This window comes from Equus quagga, chromosome 22 (genome assembly GCF_021613505.1).
Source record: "Equus quagga isolate Etosha38 chromosome 22, UCLA_HA_Equagga_1.0, whole genome shotgun sequence".
NCBI classification, from domain to species: domain Eukaryota; kingdom Metazoa; phylum Chordata; class Mammalia; order Perissodactyla; family Equidae; genus Equus; species Equus quagga.
This window is the reverse complement of record NC_060288.1, coordinates 35,571,773-35,590,233: the sequence shown is the minus strand read 5'-3', so window position 1 is coordinate 35,590,233 and position 18,461 is coordinate 35,571,773. Positions and strand designations below refer to the sequence as shown.

General features: G+C 39.6%; 1 protein-coding gene across 1 annotated transcript in view; it reads right to left on the bottom strand.

The window, feature by feature from the left end:
• Positions 1-18,461, bottom strand: part of CSMD1 (CUB and Sushi multiple domains 1) — a 1,825,670-nt gene that overhangs the window by 279,947 nt on the left and 1,527,262 nt on the right. The window contains exons 25-27 of the mRNA XM_046648453.1: positions 16,310-16,501; positions 15,722-15,848; positions 4,981-5,183 (exon numbers count right to left, since the gene is read on the bottom strand). Of these exons, the coding sequence (XP_046504409.1) occupies positions 4,981-5,183; positions 15,722-15,848; positions 16,310-16,501 (522 nt within the window). The remainder of the gene's footprint in view (positions 1-4,980; positions 5,184-15,721; positions 15,849-16,309; positions 16,502-18,461) is intronic.

Genomic DNA, 18,461 nt, shown 5'->3' with positions numbered 1-18,461 from the left:
TCTGGGTTCCTCTGCTCAGGTAAGATAGTACACGGGCAGGGCAGGAGAGAAGAAACCTCTTGGCAAGTCATAGTAACTCAGTCTATTCTGAAACGACTTCCACCAAGGGGGTGGGAGGAGAGGTATGGGTTGAGAGAAGTGGTTAGATTTTGGATTTATTTTGAATATGGACCCTACTGAACTTGTTGCTGGATTATATGTGGGGTGTGAGATAAGGAGATTTATAAAAAATAACTCCAAAGCTTTGCACTAAGCAACTAACACAATGGAGCTCATATTTACTAAGAGGGGAAAGACCTCAAGAAAACCAGGTTTTGGAAAGGAGTGTAATAGAAATGTGGTCAAGTTTAATATATTAAGTTGCCTGCTCTCTATCTGCCTCCACATCAAAATGGAGACCCATGTCCAATGGGCAGTGGGATGCTTGGAGAGGTCCTGGGAGGTTCACTGATAAAACCTAAGGAGTGAATATTTAGATAGAGAAGAAAGAGACATGAGGATGAGCCGTAGGAGCATCCAACCTTTATAGTTTGGGGAAACAAAGATGAGAATCAGCAAAAGAGACTATAATAGAGTGGCTGTTGGAGAAGGAGGACCAAGAGGGAAAGGGGAGGTGGAAAGCAGTTAAAGAAGATGTTCTAAGAACAGAGAAATAGTCAAAGAAAATTAAAAAGCTCCAACCTAGTATGGAGTTACATGATTGACAGGTAGAGCAACACTGATGTTAAATTCTTACGCTTTAAATTTACTGAGAAACATCTGATAATTCAGATGTCTCTAAGAAAACAAATGTTCAAATAGGCATTTTCCCTCTAATAATTCAGTTACCTCTATAATGCTTAGTTCACAGATTATTGGCATACTATCAAGTTGAAATGGCTTACCAAGAAAACTCTAATTTAATATTACTTATTAAATGCCATTTTCACTTTGCAACAATGGTTATACTTGAAATATTAATTATATGAGGCAAACATTTCATTTAAGTTCTATTATTTTTAATTTTATTTTGAAATCATAGCATGGTGTTAATACTTCAAATTCTAACATTAGCTTGGCTTATGAATGGCAGCACAATCTAACTTACACAAAACAGACCTCTTTATTTTTTTGTCCCAGGATCATAAAGATAAATAAATGGGCTTTTCCTTCTTCCCGGCTACGGAAGAGTCGTGAGACTTCTGGATCTGAGTGGATAGGCTCCTTGGGATTTTCTGGAGATTCAGAGCTTTGGTCTGGAAAGATTCCAGCCTCATTTAGTTTCATCACTCGTGTCTCCGGTAAGGAAAGGACGGCTCCAGAAATTGCAAGAGTGGAGAGTGGTCGTAATTGTATGACCGGGTATCTCAGTTTGCTGGAGTCAAAAGGGAGTCCTGGGACGTGGGAATGTCAGTTTGATAACCAGGACTGAGGGGTTTCAGGAACCTTATTTGCTAAAGCCAGAGAAATCCTGGGAGCCTGTGACTAGTTAGTTACCCCACATGTGAGACTGAAACTTTTAACAGGTTCTCAGAGAGACAGAGACCCATGTCCCCCTCCCACTGGGGTCCCAGAAGTGGCAAACTTCACTGTGTGGTTATCTAAGCCTTGGAGATAGCAGGACAGGTCTAAGTGTTCCAGCCCGAGGTCCTCAGAGAGAAAACTGTGAGATGCATCCCACCCAAACCAGAGCAGGAACACAAGGGGAGGGCACCACCGCAAGGCAGGACCGGGTCCTCCCTTTATTCACCACACAGAACTCATCCGGGGTCCCCCTACAGTCCAAATTGGGAGGAGCTTTTTAAAATAAACCCATAGTGGACTTCTTGTCTACTTTAATGAGTGAGAGGAGCTTGGATGGGAAATAATTTCACTTAGGAAGATGAGAAATGGGACTTTTTTTAATACTTTAGAGTGGAGCACATTGTTGACCATTTCACGTGCTTGCCAATGTTCCTTACAGAATTGTCTTATGTATTTAGGATCCAACGTGAAACATATGCACACTTCCAATAGGATTAGTGGAGAAGATTTCTTTACAAGGCTTGGATCTGGAGAATCCCAGGCAGAAAGAAGTGTGGTTACCAGGAGCTGGTTACGGAAATCTGGAACAGGACAGGTATGGACATAGCTTCTTGAGAAAAGTAGTGAGTTTTGATTGACGGACACCGCCAACCCCAGGGAACCTGGCAGGGAGGGAACAGGGACCCTCAGTAGACTGACCACACTCTCCTCATCATCTCTCACCTCCTGCCAGAGCTCCCTATTGGATGAACCCACCTAGGGAACAGAGGACCCTTATAGTCCTTTCAAGTCCATCACTAAGATCACAGAGTAGATTGAGAAATGACAGAGATCAGATCTAAAAAGGCAAGGGAAAATATCCAACAAAGAATGTAGAATTTTTCAAATGGAAAGGTCCTTAGAAATTGGTGGAATAGGTTCAATTCATAAATGAAGCAACAAGGACAGAGACAGAAGGTCGGTCTCAAATCTTTAAAGGTCAAGATAGAAACCTGAATTTTCTGAGTCATAGTCCAGGCTGTTTTTCTACATTATGCCAAAAAAAAAAATGTTTTCATACCTTACTTTCATTTTTTCTTGCAGAAACCTATTCACTAAAAAAGCCTCAGAGTCAATGTCATATTTTTCATCCCTAAAATGGTATATCTCAAAGTATATACAAGACTTGGGGAATTTATTAATAGTAATGGGGGAGGGAAGGAATTATATCCAAGTGTTACATTAAACTACATGAAATTGCCAACATTCAATCCCTTTTTATCTATAAAAATGACAATTTCAGGGGCTGGCCAGGTGGCATAGTGGTTAAGTTCGTGAGCTCCACTTCACCGGCCCAGGGTTGTATGGCTTTGGATCCCAGGCACAGACCTAGGCCACTTGTCGAGCCACACTGTGGTGGCATCCCACATAAAATAAAGGAAGATTGGCACAAATGTTAGCTCAGTGACAATCTTTCTCTCAAAAGAAAAAAAAAAAGAGAGAGAATCATGACAGAACATTGAAAAAGAAGTGTTTGCTGGGTTCCACAAGAATTCAAAAGGGAAGATTTTTCAAAGGCCAGGAACACAACTAAACATCCTCTAACCACACGATCCAGCAATCACATTCCTTAGTATCTACCCCAATGAACTGAAAATTGGCGTCCACACAAAAACCTGCACAAGCAAGTTTATAGCAGCTTTTCTTCAAAAACCTGGAAGCAATCATGACGTCCTTTGGTAGGTGAACAGATAAATAAACTGTGGTCCATCCAGACAATGGAACAGCATTCAGTGCTAACAAGAAATGAGCTGTCAGCCATGAAAAGACATAGGGGAATCTTAAATGCATATGACTAAGTGAAGGAAGCCAGTCTGAAAAGTTGTATGATTCCAACTCTATGACATTCTGGAAAAGGAAAAACTATGGAGACGGTAAAGACATCAGTGGTTTCCAGGGGTTGGGGGGAAGGAGGGATGAATAGATAGAGCACAGAGGATTTTTAGGGCAGTGAATTATTCTGTATGATGGTGTAATGATGGATACATGTCATCATACATTTGTCCAAACCCATAGAATGTACAAGACCAAGAATGAACCCTAACGTAATCTATGAACTCTGAGTGAGGATGATGTGCCTGTGTTCCCTCATCAGTTGTGACAAAGGTACCGTCCGGTGGGGATGCTCATAGTGGGGGAAGCTGGGCATGTGTGGGGGCAGCACCTACAGGGGAAAGCTCTATATTTTCTGCTCAGTCTTGCTGTGAACCTAAAGTTGCTCTGAAAAATAGTCCATTTAAAAAAAAAAGGCCAGGAGGGTATAAAATGGGTAGGAGAGGAAAACGAACATAACCTCATAACATGATCAACTTTTCTGTTTTGCCAAATGAAGATGGTACATTACACATCGACCATCTACTCTCATCCTCATTTCTGAAGATAAAGGACATTTTTGCCTCACAAAAGGGAGCAAAAACAATTTACTATTGGAAAAAAGAACAGCTTTTTCCTAAGGCAGGTTAGCTGGAGGAAACTTACCTTAAATATTTTTGCTGTAGACCAGTGAAAATTTTTATCATGTACAGGTACTATTCCATGAGCACATGTGTGCAAATTACTGTCTCAAAGAGCAATGAAACCAGAGGTAAGAAACTGTGCAGACTATCACCTCAATTTTATTAGCAACCTCTTAAAGCATTAAATTGACCCGAGTCCATTTTCTTATGTAAATCCTAAATACCGCTCACCAGTGACCTGCCAAGAGATAAATTGAGTCGGAATGTGTTTATGTGCAAATTCCACTTGTTTTATGATGACAGCTAACCCTGTGTGCTACCAAATTATATGACACCTCTGCGCAGTGCAAGTTGAAGGGTACTCAGAGGTTCAATTGCCACAAAATATCTCCACTCCTTTCTCCTTGGGAAACCGTTCATTAGAAATGGGCTAGACAGCAAAGATGGGACTATATTCAGGAGACAGTAGTTCGACTGTGCAGATATGGTGCCCATTAGTAATGCTTTTCAGATGACTGTCTCATATGAACTCCCAAAACCTCAAACCAAGGAAGGCAGATGTCCAGGGCACCTCTGTGCAAGGAGGTTGAGAGTAGAGGATGAAAACACATCTGATTAGCAGCTGGAGCATTCAGACCTCATGGCACAGTCAATCTAGGGTAATTAATTAGAAAGGGAGCCGGCGTTGATGCCAGGTGTGGGGGAGCACGAAGACAAGCCTGTATGTTTGGGTAGAGTCCCACCTCTGTCTTGGACTCAAGTTCAGCTGATTGATTCAAGCCTTTAAAATAATATATTTTTTTCATATAACTAGGGAGACCTATTGCCCATCCCTAATAATGAACAGAATTTCCTAAGACAAACCATGCCCTTGATACACATTTTCAAAATTTCAGATAACACTTAACAAGAATCACATCTTTGTAGGGAGAGGCTGAAGAACAGCGATGCCCAGATGAATGAGAAGAAAACCGGCACCTACTCGAGAACTGGATGGAGAAGCCCGACTTGCTGATGAAGAAGTCACTGTCAAACTGCAGCGTGAGCGAGTTGAAGGTGCTGTGAATGTCCTCCGGGAGCGCAGAACCGCTCCACTCCTTCAGCAGGATGTCGCTGTCCACGGGCCCATCCCAGACCTTCAGGATATCATGAGCCATCTCAGTGTCAAACACGATGAAATGAAGGCTGCAAAGAGAGAGCACAGCTGCACGTTCACTCCAGATAAACCTTTCCGTTCAATGAACACATCCTAAGCACAAAAGTCTGATGCACTGAGCTCATTTCATTTGCACAAAACCTCACCAAAGTCTGTTCTACTGTTATCTGACAATTATGGATGAGGGGTTCGAGCCTCATAGAAATGAATTCACTTGTGCAAATTAGAATATAGCAGAACTTACTTCCACCTGTGATGGATGCAAGGAGATACTGAGCTATATGGTGAGCTATGTATGTAAGGATGAAACAGTTCCTTTGGAGACTGTTAGCCCTTTTTATCATTCAAAGCATTCTAGGGCACACAAATCAAAGACAAGTTTGACATGGCTTTGTTTTAAGCTAATCAAGGTCAGATTTTTAATGTATAGGTGTCAGTGTTATTCTTGAAATGCCCACTAGGTGGTAGCATCCATACCAAGAGAAAAGATGCAAAGATGCTATCTACAGCAGGAAAATATTGTCTAGCTGTACCTGAGTGATGTAATCCCATATTGTATTTGCATCTATAAATTTTATTTTCAGAAAAAACTACACTATTTGAAATACCAGCACGAAAGCAGAAGTGCGTAATATAAACTCCTGTCTTTAAAATATTTTAACATACTTTCATCAGATTTACACATCGTTTCCAGAGCAACTTAAAAATCTCTATGTCTGAGAAAGCTCACTTTCAGAGCAGCAGCAGACCTGTTGTCCTATTTATGGCAATTTAGACAGATAAAAGATTTGCCAAAATGCCAACAAAAATCTGTATTTCCTGAATTGTTGATTTATAGTTTTTATTTACTGCTTCTTGCACAAAGTTGTAAAGGAGATAAAAATCACAATGGTGGACATATGAAAAACTGCACACAAACACTAATTATTTAATTTGTGCATATCATATAGTCAAAGAAAATATCTACCTCACCCTGCAGAAAGTATAAAATGTGTAGTATATTTTTTAAATGTTCATTATGAAATACTATTAAGATAGAGAGAGGTACAGAATATGACAGACACTTCTATACCCACCACCACCAGTGTTAACTCTTGCCCTATTTCCTTCAGATCTTTTTAAAAAATGAAGTCTTTCCGATGTAGTCATGCTCCCCTCCTCTGCACTTAGTCATTTCTTCCTCCTCTCACCCCACATTCTGATATTGTGATGGACTACTCCCATTTACATTTTCATAATTTTTATGTGCCTATGTGCGCAGATAGATCCCCAAACAATATATACTACTATTTTCCGTGTTTAACAACAACTACATGATAGATATCATTTTGGCACGAATGTGCTTACATCATTTACAAGTTTCTTTTTATATTCATCATTATAATGTAAAATTCCTCTGTACTGAAAAATGTAGATTTTGTTAATTCACTTTAAAAGCATGAGTAAATGCTTCATTCTTCTAGTCCTCTACTAAAAGATAGTTAGCGTCTACATTTCATTATGACAGATGGTGTTGCAATGAACACCCCCATGGACTCATTGTAGGGTGTCTCTAGTTTGTTCCATTCGATGTGAGGGAAGAGTTAAGCCAAGCAGAAGCCCTACACTAAGACCAACCTCAACAAAGCATTTCATATAACCTAACTTAAGACAGACAAGAAACCTATTAACCTTAAAAGAAAAATGAGTCAAAATGGATTTGACTCATTGAAATTAAGAACCTGTGTTTATGAAAAGACATCCTTGTGAGACTGAAAAGATAGACCACAGAGTATAAGAATTTGTGTTAAATAGATAATCAATATAGTTTGCATTCAAAATATATAAAAACTATACACAAATCAATAAGTAAAAGAGATATTCCAGTATGGAAAAAATGGGCAAAAGACTTCAACCGGCAATACATAAAAGAGGATATTGAAAAGGCTAATAAATCCAGAAAAAAGTGTTGACCTTGATCGGTCATCAGGGAAATGCAAATTAAGACTGCAAGGAATGGCTACAATGAACAAGACAGTCAAAGCCAAGTGTAGTTGGGAGTGGAGGACCTGGAGATCATCTACACCGTGATGAGAGTGAAGACATGCATGACCTCTTTGGAAAACTGTTTGCCAATGTCTCTCATAGCTGTCTAAAGTGATCTACTAATAGAATATGACTGCAATCAAAATCCTAGGAAGTCACCATTACCCAGAAATTCTAGTGCTGGGTAAATCCCCAAGAGAAAAACATACGTACAAATAATACACGAAAGCATATAGACACGACACCATTTGCAATAACGCCAAACCTGCTAAAAACAATCCACCTGCCCACCAACACCCAGAATGAATAAATAAATTGTGGTGCTTTCATGAGGAATAATCTACCCATGTCAATAGGAGTGAAGGTTGAGGAAATCAAGACACAAAACTAATCACACTGTATAATTCCATTTTATATAAAGTTCAAATTAGACAAAACTCATCTGAGGTCAGGACAGTGACTACCCCTGAGAAGACATAATTCAAATGGAGCTCAAAGGGTCCATCTTGGGTTCTGATGACATTCTGTTTCTCTATCTGGTTGCTGGTTACACAGGGGTGTTCTTTTGTGAACAAGCCATCCACTTATCATTTGTGCAGTTTTATGTATGTATGTTACATGTTAACGGGAAGCTGACATAGAGAAACAAACCTGCCCTGAGTTCTGCCATTTTGGAAAATGTCTCATGACTCCAACAGAAAATATAACAAAATATAAATACAGATAAAGTAACATCCATTTAAAAAAAATACCAAAAGTCAATATGCCCATAGACACTATAACACTAAGTAGGGAAAGTTTAAAAATTGAGTAAAATATAGTATCATCCCTAAGGAACTGATGGTCATTTCAGACACAGGCACATGAGAAAATATAACCCAACACATTCAATTGCAATGCACAGTGTCACAAGCTCTAGCAGGTATGAGGAAAGCTTCAGGTGAGCACAGAAGGGGAGGGGTCCAATTCTGCCTCCTGATGGCTGGGACAGGTCTTGTCAGGCAGAGAGAGATAAGGAAGGGGGCTTCCAGCAAACCTGTGGATGGAGGATTCCTCCACCATCCTGTGATGTGACAGGAAGTGACAAAACAAATAAATATATAAATTCGTCACAAATGTCAAAATGTAACAGTTACAAACAAGTATAACAAAGAAAATGTAAAGATTTTTTGTTTCCTACCAGATTGGTGAAGATTAAAAAGACTGGTTTCAGGGACAATGTAGAGATTCTATCTTTTCACATATTGTTGGAGGCCATATCTATTCTTTTTAAAAGCAATTTGGTAATGGCTATAAAAATTTAAATGTGCATCGACAGCAAGTCCAGCTCTAGAAATTCATCATAAAAAGTATCCTCGAGGAGATATATTGGGAGGATGGTAGCTTTGCTGATAACTGAAAAATTGAAAACAACCCAAATATCTCAACAGGGTATAATTTAAATAAGTTATGGTGCATTCAGGCAATGGAATATTATTCAACGACTAAATAGAATGAGGTGGAATTACAAGAAAGGACATAAAACTTGACCATGTTAATTGACTAAAAAAAATCTTCAACATAATACTATGGCATGATACTATTTTTGGAAAAATAATTAAATAAATAGGTAAACAAATAAATCATATTTTACACATTTGTGTTTGCATTGAGAAATTATAAAAATATACACCAAATTTCCAACTGTAATAATCTTTAGTATCTAGAATTACAGCAAACTACTTTTCAAGGTTTTTATTTTTCTGCAACACTTTCTAGCACTTCAAAAAAAAGGGAAAACATAACTTTGAATGCCATGCCAATGAGTTTGAATTTATTTTGCACTTAATGAGCAGACAAAATATTTTTCTAAGTAGGCGAGTGAAAGGATCAGCTTTGCTTTGCAAAAAAGATTTGCATTAAGACATAAAAATGTTTCAACCATTTGACCTAAAAGATTGCCTAGGGATTTATTCCAAAATGTTAGTTATAAATATTAGCAAATCTTTACTTGCAATGCTCTTTGCCATAAGATTATGTATGATATCAAAAATTAGAAATAGAAATAACCAAGAAGAGACACAATATTTAATTATACACCTACACACTATAGAATATGCATAAGTATGTACAAGAGTTTCTCAACATGCTAACAATGACGTCTGGTAGGGGTTAATGCATGTTTTTTTAATATACTTTTTCAAAATATCTATATACACTTTCACTTTACAGCCACACAAAATAAATTTTATATAAATCTTCTTTTCATAAATATAATAAAATAGTTAATAAATGAAAATATATAAATGCATATATAATACAAAAATAAATATATAATACAAACTATATATAATGTAATATAAAATATTTAGTAAAGACAATAACACATGTTCTTTAGAGTGGTCATGTTGGATGAGAGAAAGCCCTGTAGGATGTCAGTTAACAGGCAGAGTGAATTCTGCGGGTCTGGACAAGGGAAGTAGCTGCAGTGAGGGGTGGAGGTGGTACCTGGGAGGCTGCAGAAGTGAATTAATGAGACGTGATGATCATGTGACTGTGGGAGGGAGAGAAGCTTGTGATACGAAGAAGTTTGCTTTGATGTGTTGATACATGGTTAAGACATCAACAAGGATAATAAATGTTGAGTCCAGAGAAGAAAATACCTTATTTTCAGATGGGATCATAAGAATGACATTTTTGTCGAGGGGTTAACATTTTAACTGGGTCCTAAAAGATGAGAAGAATCTAGAGGTGAGGCATGGAGGAGAAATTGGGAGACCACAGGTCAAGAGAGAGAGCTGGGATCGCAGAGATTGGGATCAGAGACTCACCAGTGCTTCATTTGTGCTGAAACATAACGTCCCTGTGGGTAGTTGGAGATAAATTTGTAAAGGAGAGAGTATTATAGTTCTGGCTAAGGAGCTGATATTTGCTGATTAGCAATGGGGGTGTCTGAGAGATTGAGAGGGGTGAGGACAGATTTGGAAAGGTCAGTTGGGAGAAGATTAAAGGAAGGGAAAAATAATGTAGATGTTACTTTAGGAACTGAGAATAGCAGATAAGAAGAAGGAGAAATAAACAAATGTAGGGCTGACAAGGCTTTGATTTATAGGCAACTAATGTTTTCTCAGTTCGTATTATGAAGAAATTTAGTGTAATTCACCAAAAGAATATTGAGATATACATTAAATATCTTGATTTTTTTTTAGTTGGTAAAATATTGGAGATTGGGGAAGGAGAAATAAGGATCAGTAGAAGATAATACTGAAAATTAAAATCTCCAGCCACTTGGAGGAAGATAGACATTAACAGAAATAGGGAATAAGGAAGTAGAAACAGGTCTGAGGGGAACGACAATAATGATAAGAACAATAATGAAACTGAGGTGTCTGGAGTATATTTGTGAGGGGTTCAGTGTCTCTCGATTGGCAGCAATGTCATTGTTCCCACCATCAGCCATTTCTCCCATAACTCCATTTACATGTGATTCAAATCTCACTTCCAGTGTCATGGCTTTTCATTTCTTTCTGCACTTTCATCTTTGTTGGCTGATTCCCTTTCTGATTAGCCACTTTTACAAAATGTCAATTCAGTTTATCACTGGGAGACAAGGAGGCAACACAACATCACGCTTTACTGTCTGTGCATCAACTGAACACAGATGCCCAGTGACCAATCACCCACAGGCTTTGAAAGAAGACATGTGATCAGTTACTGATTGAGATGTGCATCTGTTATTTGTGTAGTGACTTGGAAACTGAAGAGCTAAAAGTGATTTGTCCTTTATGCGCTTTCTCACAGCTGATCTACAGTGGTAACCGCAGTTAGGATTGTGAGGTTGGGGGACTCGTGTTAAATAAACTATGGTAACTGAAATTGCATGTTTTGGGATCTTGCAATGTGAGGAACGCCTGCAGTTTTCCTCCCTCTCCGTAGCTCTCTCCTGAGGGCCTGGTAAGGCATGCCAAACCCAGTAGTGTTGGTCCCGTGCTAAGGAAGACTAGAGTCCAGCCAGAGACACTGGGCAGGCTTTGTAGCAATACTGTTCTGTTTTCTACTCATGGCTGTGTTCTCTTGACTGGCTAGTTCCTCATCTTATCTACAAAGAGATATGGGATATCCCATTGTGGTCTCAATAGAAAAGGAGAAATTTGAGATGCTTTGCTTCCTGGCCTCAAGCCTGTCTGTTATGTCAGCAGAAGACTCCCAACTCATACTCCCATCACATTTACTAAGCCTCGGCATGGAGACTGGAGATAAATGTCCAATGGAGGGAGATCACGTGACTGCTGTTTTCCTCTTTTGTCTATTTTTCATAGGGATCTTGAAGTCTGGTCAAAAACAAGTTAAAATCTTCTTAGATCTCCAAACCAGCTCTCATCTTAATTTCTCCACAGCCCAGCAGGGCCAGAAAACAAATTTAGGCACGTCAAGGGGAGACAAGGATCGCCAACCCACATTTCACTCCCTTTAAAAGTCTGCACAGGGACAGTTTTGACAATCTTGATAAATTTTTGATATGCCTCTGATGTTTTTAATACTGCATGAGCTTTTTTCAAAGAATTCCCCTCAACTCTTTCTCCAAATGCCATTTCCTGTGAACGATAAGGAACAGAAACACTTTCAAAGTAAGTTTTCCAGACAATTACACTTGCAGAAAAGCAATTAAAACCCAGGAACAATGTACACATGCGATCATGTAAAACACAGCCTTAATGCTGCTTGATGAAGATGTTTCCAGTGCTGTTACCTTTATTATATAAATTACAGCTGTGTTCTGCAATGAGATACGTTGGAGAAGTGTTTACAGATAACTCTTAATGTGGCTAAATTTACTACAATGTCTCATAATTAGGCTTTTAATTAAATTCGGCACAGGTAACTGCTCTGCAGTATACATGTTAAAATTACAAACCTCGTCCAGGCCCAAGCGCCCTATAACAATAACTATTTTGGGGTCTCCCATTACCTGAAACAAAAAGTTACAGCAATACGCAATCAGAAATTACTCTGGGCATCAATGAAATCAAAGTAGGCCCGGGAAAAACTACCTACAGTGTTGAAACCAGCCCTTTTACAGTTTCTGAGGTCCTGATGCTTAGTTATTTTTTGAGAGTGTAAAACATTTACATCAAAAAATCACAGCATGAATGTGTACTAATGAATTCCATTTATATTAAGAATTTTTTAATACTTAAATTAATCCCTGGATTCCTGTTTATATGACTGATCTATTCCTCATTTTCAAGTAAATGGTGTAGGTGATATTAGCTACATTACCAAAGAAATACCTAAGACTTAGTGAACCAGACAATAAAAATCAAAGCTAAGATCAGACCATATTTTTTGGAAGATTAGTACCATTTTAAGCCTAAAATTGCATATTACGGTCTTTTGGGGATTTTTTGTGTGTGAGGAAGATTGACCCTGAGCTACCATCTGTGCCAGTCTTCCTGTATTTTGTATGTGGGATGCCACCACTTCATGGCTTGATGGGCAGTGTCTAGGTCCATGCCTGGGATTTGAACCCATGAACCCCAGGCTGCCAAAGTGGAGCATGCAAATTTAACCACTACACCACTGGGCCAGCCCCTATTATGTACTTTTAAGTGTGTTATTTTCCAAGCCATCATAGTAAAAATTATACATATTTTCTTTTTTTTGAGGGAGACTAGCCCTGAGCTAACATGTGTGCCAATCTTCCTCTATTTTCTATGTGGGACCCTGCCACAGCATGGCTTGATGAGTGATGTGTAGGTCTATGCCCAGGATTCGAACCCATGAACCCTAGGCCTCTGAAGTGGAGTATGCGAATTAACCACTACACCACTGGGCTGGGCCCAGTACATATTTTCCTAATGAAGAGAAATTGCTGAAAATATTTTGGGATGAAGTTGAATATCGATTGAGTTGATTAATTATAAATACTGATGCCACCTTCTTAACTTCCTTATTATGAAGGAGTTCATGCCTTAAATTAAAAAGATCCGTTTACAACTTGGGTAAGGTAAACTCTCATATTTGAAAGATATGTAAGAGGAAAAAAAAATTCCCAGAACAACAAATTGGTGTACACATGTCTTTTTTTCTAGAATGTTAATGGTTAAATATCAAAGTCAGCTCATAATTTAAAACTTGTACATTTTTTATTACTTCAACTCATGCTTTATTAATTTCTTTTCTCTTTTCTTGTTAAAATATTAATGAAGTCTTAGATTCACCTGCAAAGAGTGAATTCATCACTCTTGGTTTGCATTTTGGAGAACACAGTGCTCATTCTAATTCTCGGCAAACAAATCATGGGGGAACAGGCAAGAAAAACAAAAGCGTGAAATTCTCCTAAAAGAAAATATACCTTGTTTCTGTAAAGTCATTCCATGATCACAGATGATTCCTAGGATTTTTCAAAATCAAAACCATCGTATTGGCTTTTATATTACTGAGATTAAGCATTCAGAAATCTGAAGTTAAGAACTAATAGTTAATTTGATTTACTTCAATGGAAAAGTGACTGCATTGATTTTCATGAAGAATACAAAATCTTAAATTCTGCTACTGAAATATACCTTAGTTTTGTCCCAATAGATCAATAACTATCAAATTAATCATTTATCTTTTTTTTTTTTTTGAGGAAGATTAGCCCTGAGCTAACTACTGCCAGTCCTCCTCTTTTTTGCTGAGGAAACCTGGCCCTGAGCTAACATCCACATCCATCTTCCTCTTTTTTATACGTGGGATGCCTACCACAGCACGGCTTTTGCCAAGTGGTGCCATGTCGACACCTGGGATCCAAACTGGCAAAGCCCGGGCCACTGAGAAGCGGAACATGTGAACTGAACCGCTGTGCCACCTGGCCGGCCCCAATCATTTATCTTAATTGGAGACACAAATTAATTTTTAAGTGAGGTATTATAAAATAATATTTTTGCATTATATACATGCTTTAAGTTCTTTCCCTTGTTTTTCTCACACGGTGAGAATCTTTCTTAAGTAGGGTTTGAAAGCGGCAATGGTTTGTACCGTGCTAGTTTAATTCACTCCCCAGATGTTAATGTGATTAAATTAAAAGAAAGACTGGTGAATTTCAGAGAGGATGGACGTCACAGGAAGAGAAGCAGAGCATCGTGGAATAGAACATGCACCTCCTCTCCACTTCATCCCACTTCATTCTTCCTAAGTTATAAAGCTGTAATACAACGAATCTACGGTATCTGTTTAATAAACATTACTAAGTTTTCAAGGGTGCTTGTTGTGAATAAGGACAAAAATCACCAGTTTATGAAGGTTTTCTTCCACTCTATTGCCTCAGAAAGAGGCTTCTGGCTTTCGCCTCTTGCTTTCTTTCAGCTTCTTCACGTATTTAAACAAAGAGTTGAGTTTGTCAGATTCATTTGTCTTGAGTGGGCACAAGAGCATCACAGCGCTGGGGGTGGGGGGCAGGCGGGCAGCAAAAGGATCAGACACAGGCATTAGGGCTGTCGGGGTGGGGCAGGGGTGTGAAAAAATAAATTTTGCAGAGTGTCCAGAAGAACTACAACGAAAGAGGAGAGTTCTGACAGGAGAATAGAGAGATTTCAAGTATTGCTAAGGACTGTGTGTTCTCTTCTTGTTCACCAAGAACTATAATTAAAGAGCAACGTGTTTTGAAACTACTTTTTGCTTTATGTACTGTGGTTTCTCCCACAGCCTTTCAACTAGAACATGGAGAACTTACTTTAAAAAGCTTAGTTTCTGTTGGTTTACTTATTGGTATAAAAAACTTACCACAGTAACTTAGAATTATCAATTGAGATAAAACAACACTTTCGGTTGAAATGTTCGCACAATTTTCTACAACTTTCAATGATTTTCTTTTATATGTGTAACTTTAGATTGGAATACTTCAAATTTACTTTGGTATATTACAAAATTAACACACTTTCCTCCCACCCCTGTATGCAAGCCCCTTTTCAATATCTCTCCTTCTCTTCCCAGTGGGGTGGAGTATATTTCTTCAAACCTTATCTTGCCAGTGAGATTTGCTTTAGGAAATGGCATATCAGCAAATGTAAGGCAAGCAGAAGTTTGAAAAGTTTGTCATCTCTTGCTGCTGGGAACTTTCCACCATGACTAGCCTACTGAAGGAACAGAAACGCAGTGTGGAGAAGCCCCAGCCTTCCCAACCATCCAGCTAAGGCCCACACACCTGAGCGAGGCCATCCTGGGCCTCTGCCCCAGCCAAACTCGCGCAGGTCAGAACTGCCCAAGAAATCCACAAAGTTGCAAGCAGATAAATAACTGTTTGAAGCAACTAAGTTTTGGGGGGCAGTTTCTTATGCAGCACAAGCTAACTGATGCACTTACTTCCTTTTTATCTTTATTAAAGATGGCTTAACATGTGCTCTCAGAGGAGTGCCCCAGGAAGCATGTGAGCCAAGGGAAAATTTATCCCCACCTTTACATTTTCTTCTTTATCTCAGAAACTTAATCCAGTCATGGATAACAGAGGTACTACTATCTTGACAACAAGAATAGAGGACACGCCACTGTTCTCAAGTCCTTAAAACCCAAGCAACACGAGTACCTGATGGTCTTTCCCGGGTCTGCCTCTATGATCCACGTGCAGTGGAGGTTGTTGTCGTAGGGGGCTGGGTAGCCAGGAGACAGGATGCGCCCTGAAGTGGCCGCGTGGATCTGACCACCACACTCAGCTGCAAGAGGGACAGAGACAGCAGGAAGTTTACTACAGGTGCCATGGGTCTCTGTGTAACTACTTTAAAAATAAAAACCATCATGTCTGCGCTATATACACAGGAAAAAAATCACACACATCTATCTGCCTCCATCATTTCTTTCCTTCACTTGTTCCCTGATGGAAGGGCGTTATTGTCTATGTAACTAAAGCTGAGAGTATAAAACAACGAAACTCTCGTGTTATTATTCTAATAATAATTCTGTGCATATAGTCTCAATAAAATAGAACTAGGAAATCTGCCTTTCAGACCTGAAAAAAATAACACACACACATCTTAGGAATACATAAAAACCCACGATGGAGAGAGCGTGGTAGAAATCCTACCCTTTTCCAGAAAAATTCAGCCCAGAGCCACGGAGCTCAGGCTCTCAGGCATGAATGATGCTGCACAGTAATCGAAGCCACTTCCCAACTCACCTACACAGGAAGGCAGTGGCTTGTCCCACACCCTCCGGTCGCCGCTCAGACAGGTCAGCGTGTTGCTGCCATGCATGGCGTACCCTGGGTTACAGCTGTACAGGACCACAGTGTCAGTGAAGTGGCCTTCATCGCGGATCCTGTAGCCATAGTTAGGGATTCCGGGGTCCTCACATTTTACGAGGTCGAAACCTAAGAGAAAGGAGGGGAAAGAATGAGCAGAAGTAACAGCAGAATGTGTGCTAGTGTCAAAATCACAATGAAATAGACTAGGCTGGCAAAGGGTCCTTGAAGTGTAGGAAAGAAACAAAGATTGCGTTATAAAAAGGGGAAAACAAATGTGGGTCTTGATTGGGTTTATTTGTCAACTATTTATCGTTTATTGAGGTTTGATCACTTTACTGGTTCTGATCTATTTATATTTTTAAGGGGAATCTTTGTTCCAAAGAGAATTGTCATCTGCTGAGCTGTGTCTCCAGCCAGCATGCTGGATTCTCCAGGAAGCCTCAAAGCTTCTGTGGACTAAACTGTAAGCCTGTGCTGTCTCCATGGTTCCTCTCTGTCACCGCTGGGCACCTTCCAGAAGGAGAGGTCACCCATCAATGCCAACAGGGTACTTTTCAGGGTCTCTATCAGCAGAGCTCACTTGAGCCCATCATCAAGAACCACCCACCTTCATGCCAACTTCCTCTAAGACTCCAAGATCATAAGCTTCATGGGACATTAGGAAGCTGTTCCTGCTCACAGAAGACAGGGGCTGGTGTGTTACCCCCTGCCACCCTCCTGCGGCACACAGTTAGGAGGCTCCTGAGTAACTCCACACACAGCACAAACTCCAAGAATGAATCATCACAATGACTTTGTCAACCCCGGCTCTTAAGCTCAAAGAAATAGATGATGGAAATGAAGATTTAGCTTCTGCAGGATGGAGAGCTGTATGCTGCTTTGACGGGAGGCAATATTTTAAGGCCATCTGTGAAGGAAGTCCTACACTAACATATTTCTCTCTTTGCATCACAATGCAAATGTTAACCATTTAAAAAAGTAGAACTGGGTACTAGCGGTGCCACCTGGGCTGTTTACATCTCTTTCCACCTGACTTTGACTTCTTCCCTTTCTTAAAATAGATACTGAATGTCTGAGTTTTGCTAAGTCTGCCTGTCAAACTTGCACTTTGAGATGGCTTCCATCGAGGAAAATAAATCCCTAAGTTCACAGTACCATGTAACCCTGATGATCGCTACATAATCCAGATGGAGTTCTGCAACCTTGTGCAGGGAGAGAAAAGAGCACATATTTGATAATTTATACTCAACTGCTAAGAAAAGTTTCCTTCTTACAAGTTTCTATCTACCAAGTGTAGGTCTTTATGAACTATGACTTACAATAACTCTGATCTATTTAAGAAATGTAAATAATTTTAATTCAAGATGGCCAGAAGGAAAGAACACAAAACTATATCAATTCTTGTGGCTGGCCCCATGGAGCAGCGGTTGGGTTTAGTGAGCTCCACTCCAGCAGCCTGTATTTGCAGGTTCAGATCCCAGGCACAGACCTACACCACTCATCAGCCATGCTGGGGCAGCAACTCACATATAAAGTGGAGGAAGACTGGCACAGATGTTGGCTCAGGGCTAATCTTCCTCAGCAAAAAAAAAAAAAAAAAAAAAGGTATATCAATTCTAGTGCAAAACAAAATGATATTTTAAATCACCACAAATGGGAAGTCAGAATTAAGAGAAAGGACCCCACTTACACATAGTTTCAGGACTTGAGGGAATATTTGACTTCCCTAGCCTGACCGCATGCTGCCAAGACCGTAGGGGAAACAGTCAGAATGAAGTTGTTGAATTCATGTATGACAAACAACTGTGGTCACACGTCTTGCAAAACACCTTACAGATTATTTAGCCTTAGCTTCTCCTTTTACAGGAGAAAAATGAAACCGAAGTCTTTGTTGTTCTTGTTTTACTTGGTTTTGGGGTTGGATGGGAGAGCCTCTGAGCAGTGTCTTAAAGCACAGGAACAGGGAGCACACCCACCAACCCGGCCCAGGACGACCAGCGAGGTGTAGATGGTTTTCACTGGCCACACTTGGAGTACGGCTCCGCTAACAATAATAAACAGTGATTCAAAATGTTTCACTATTCTG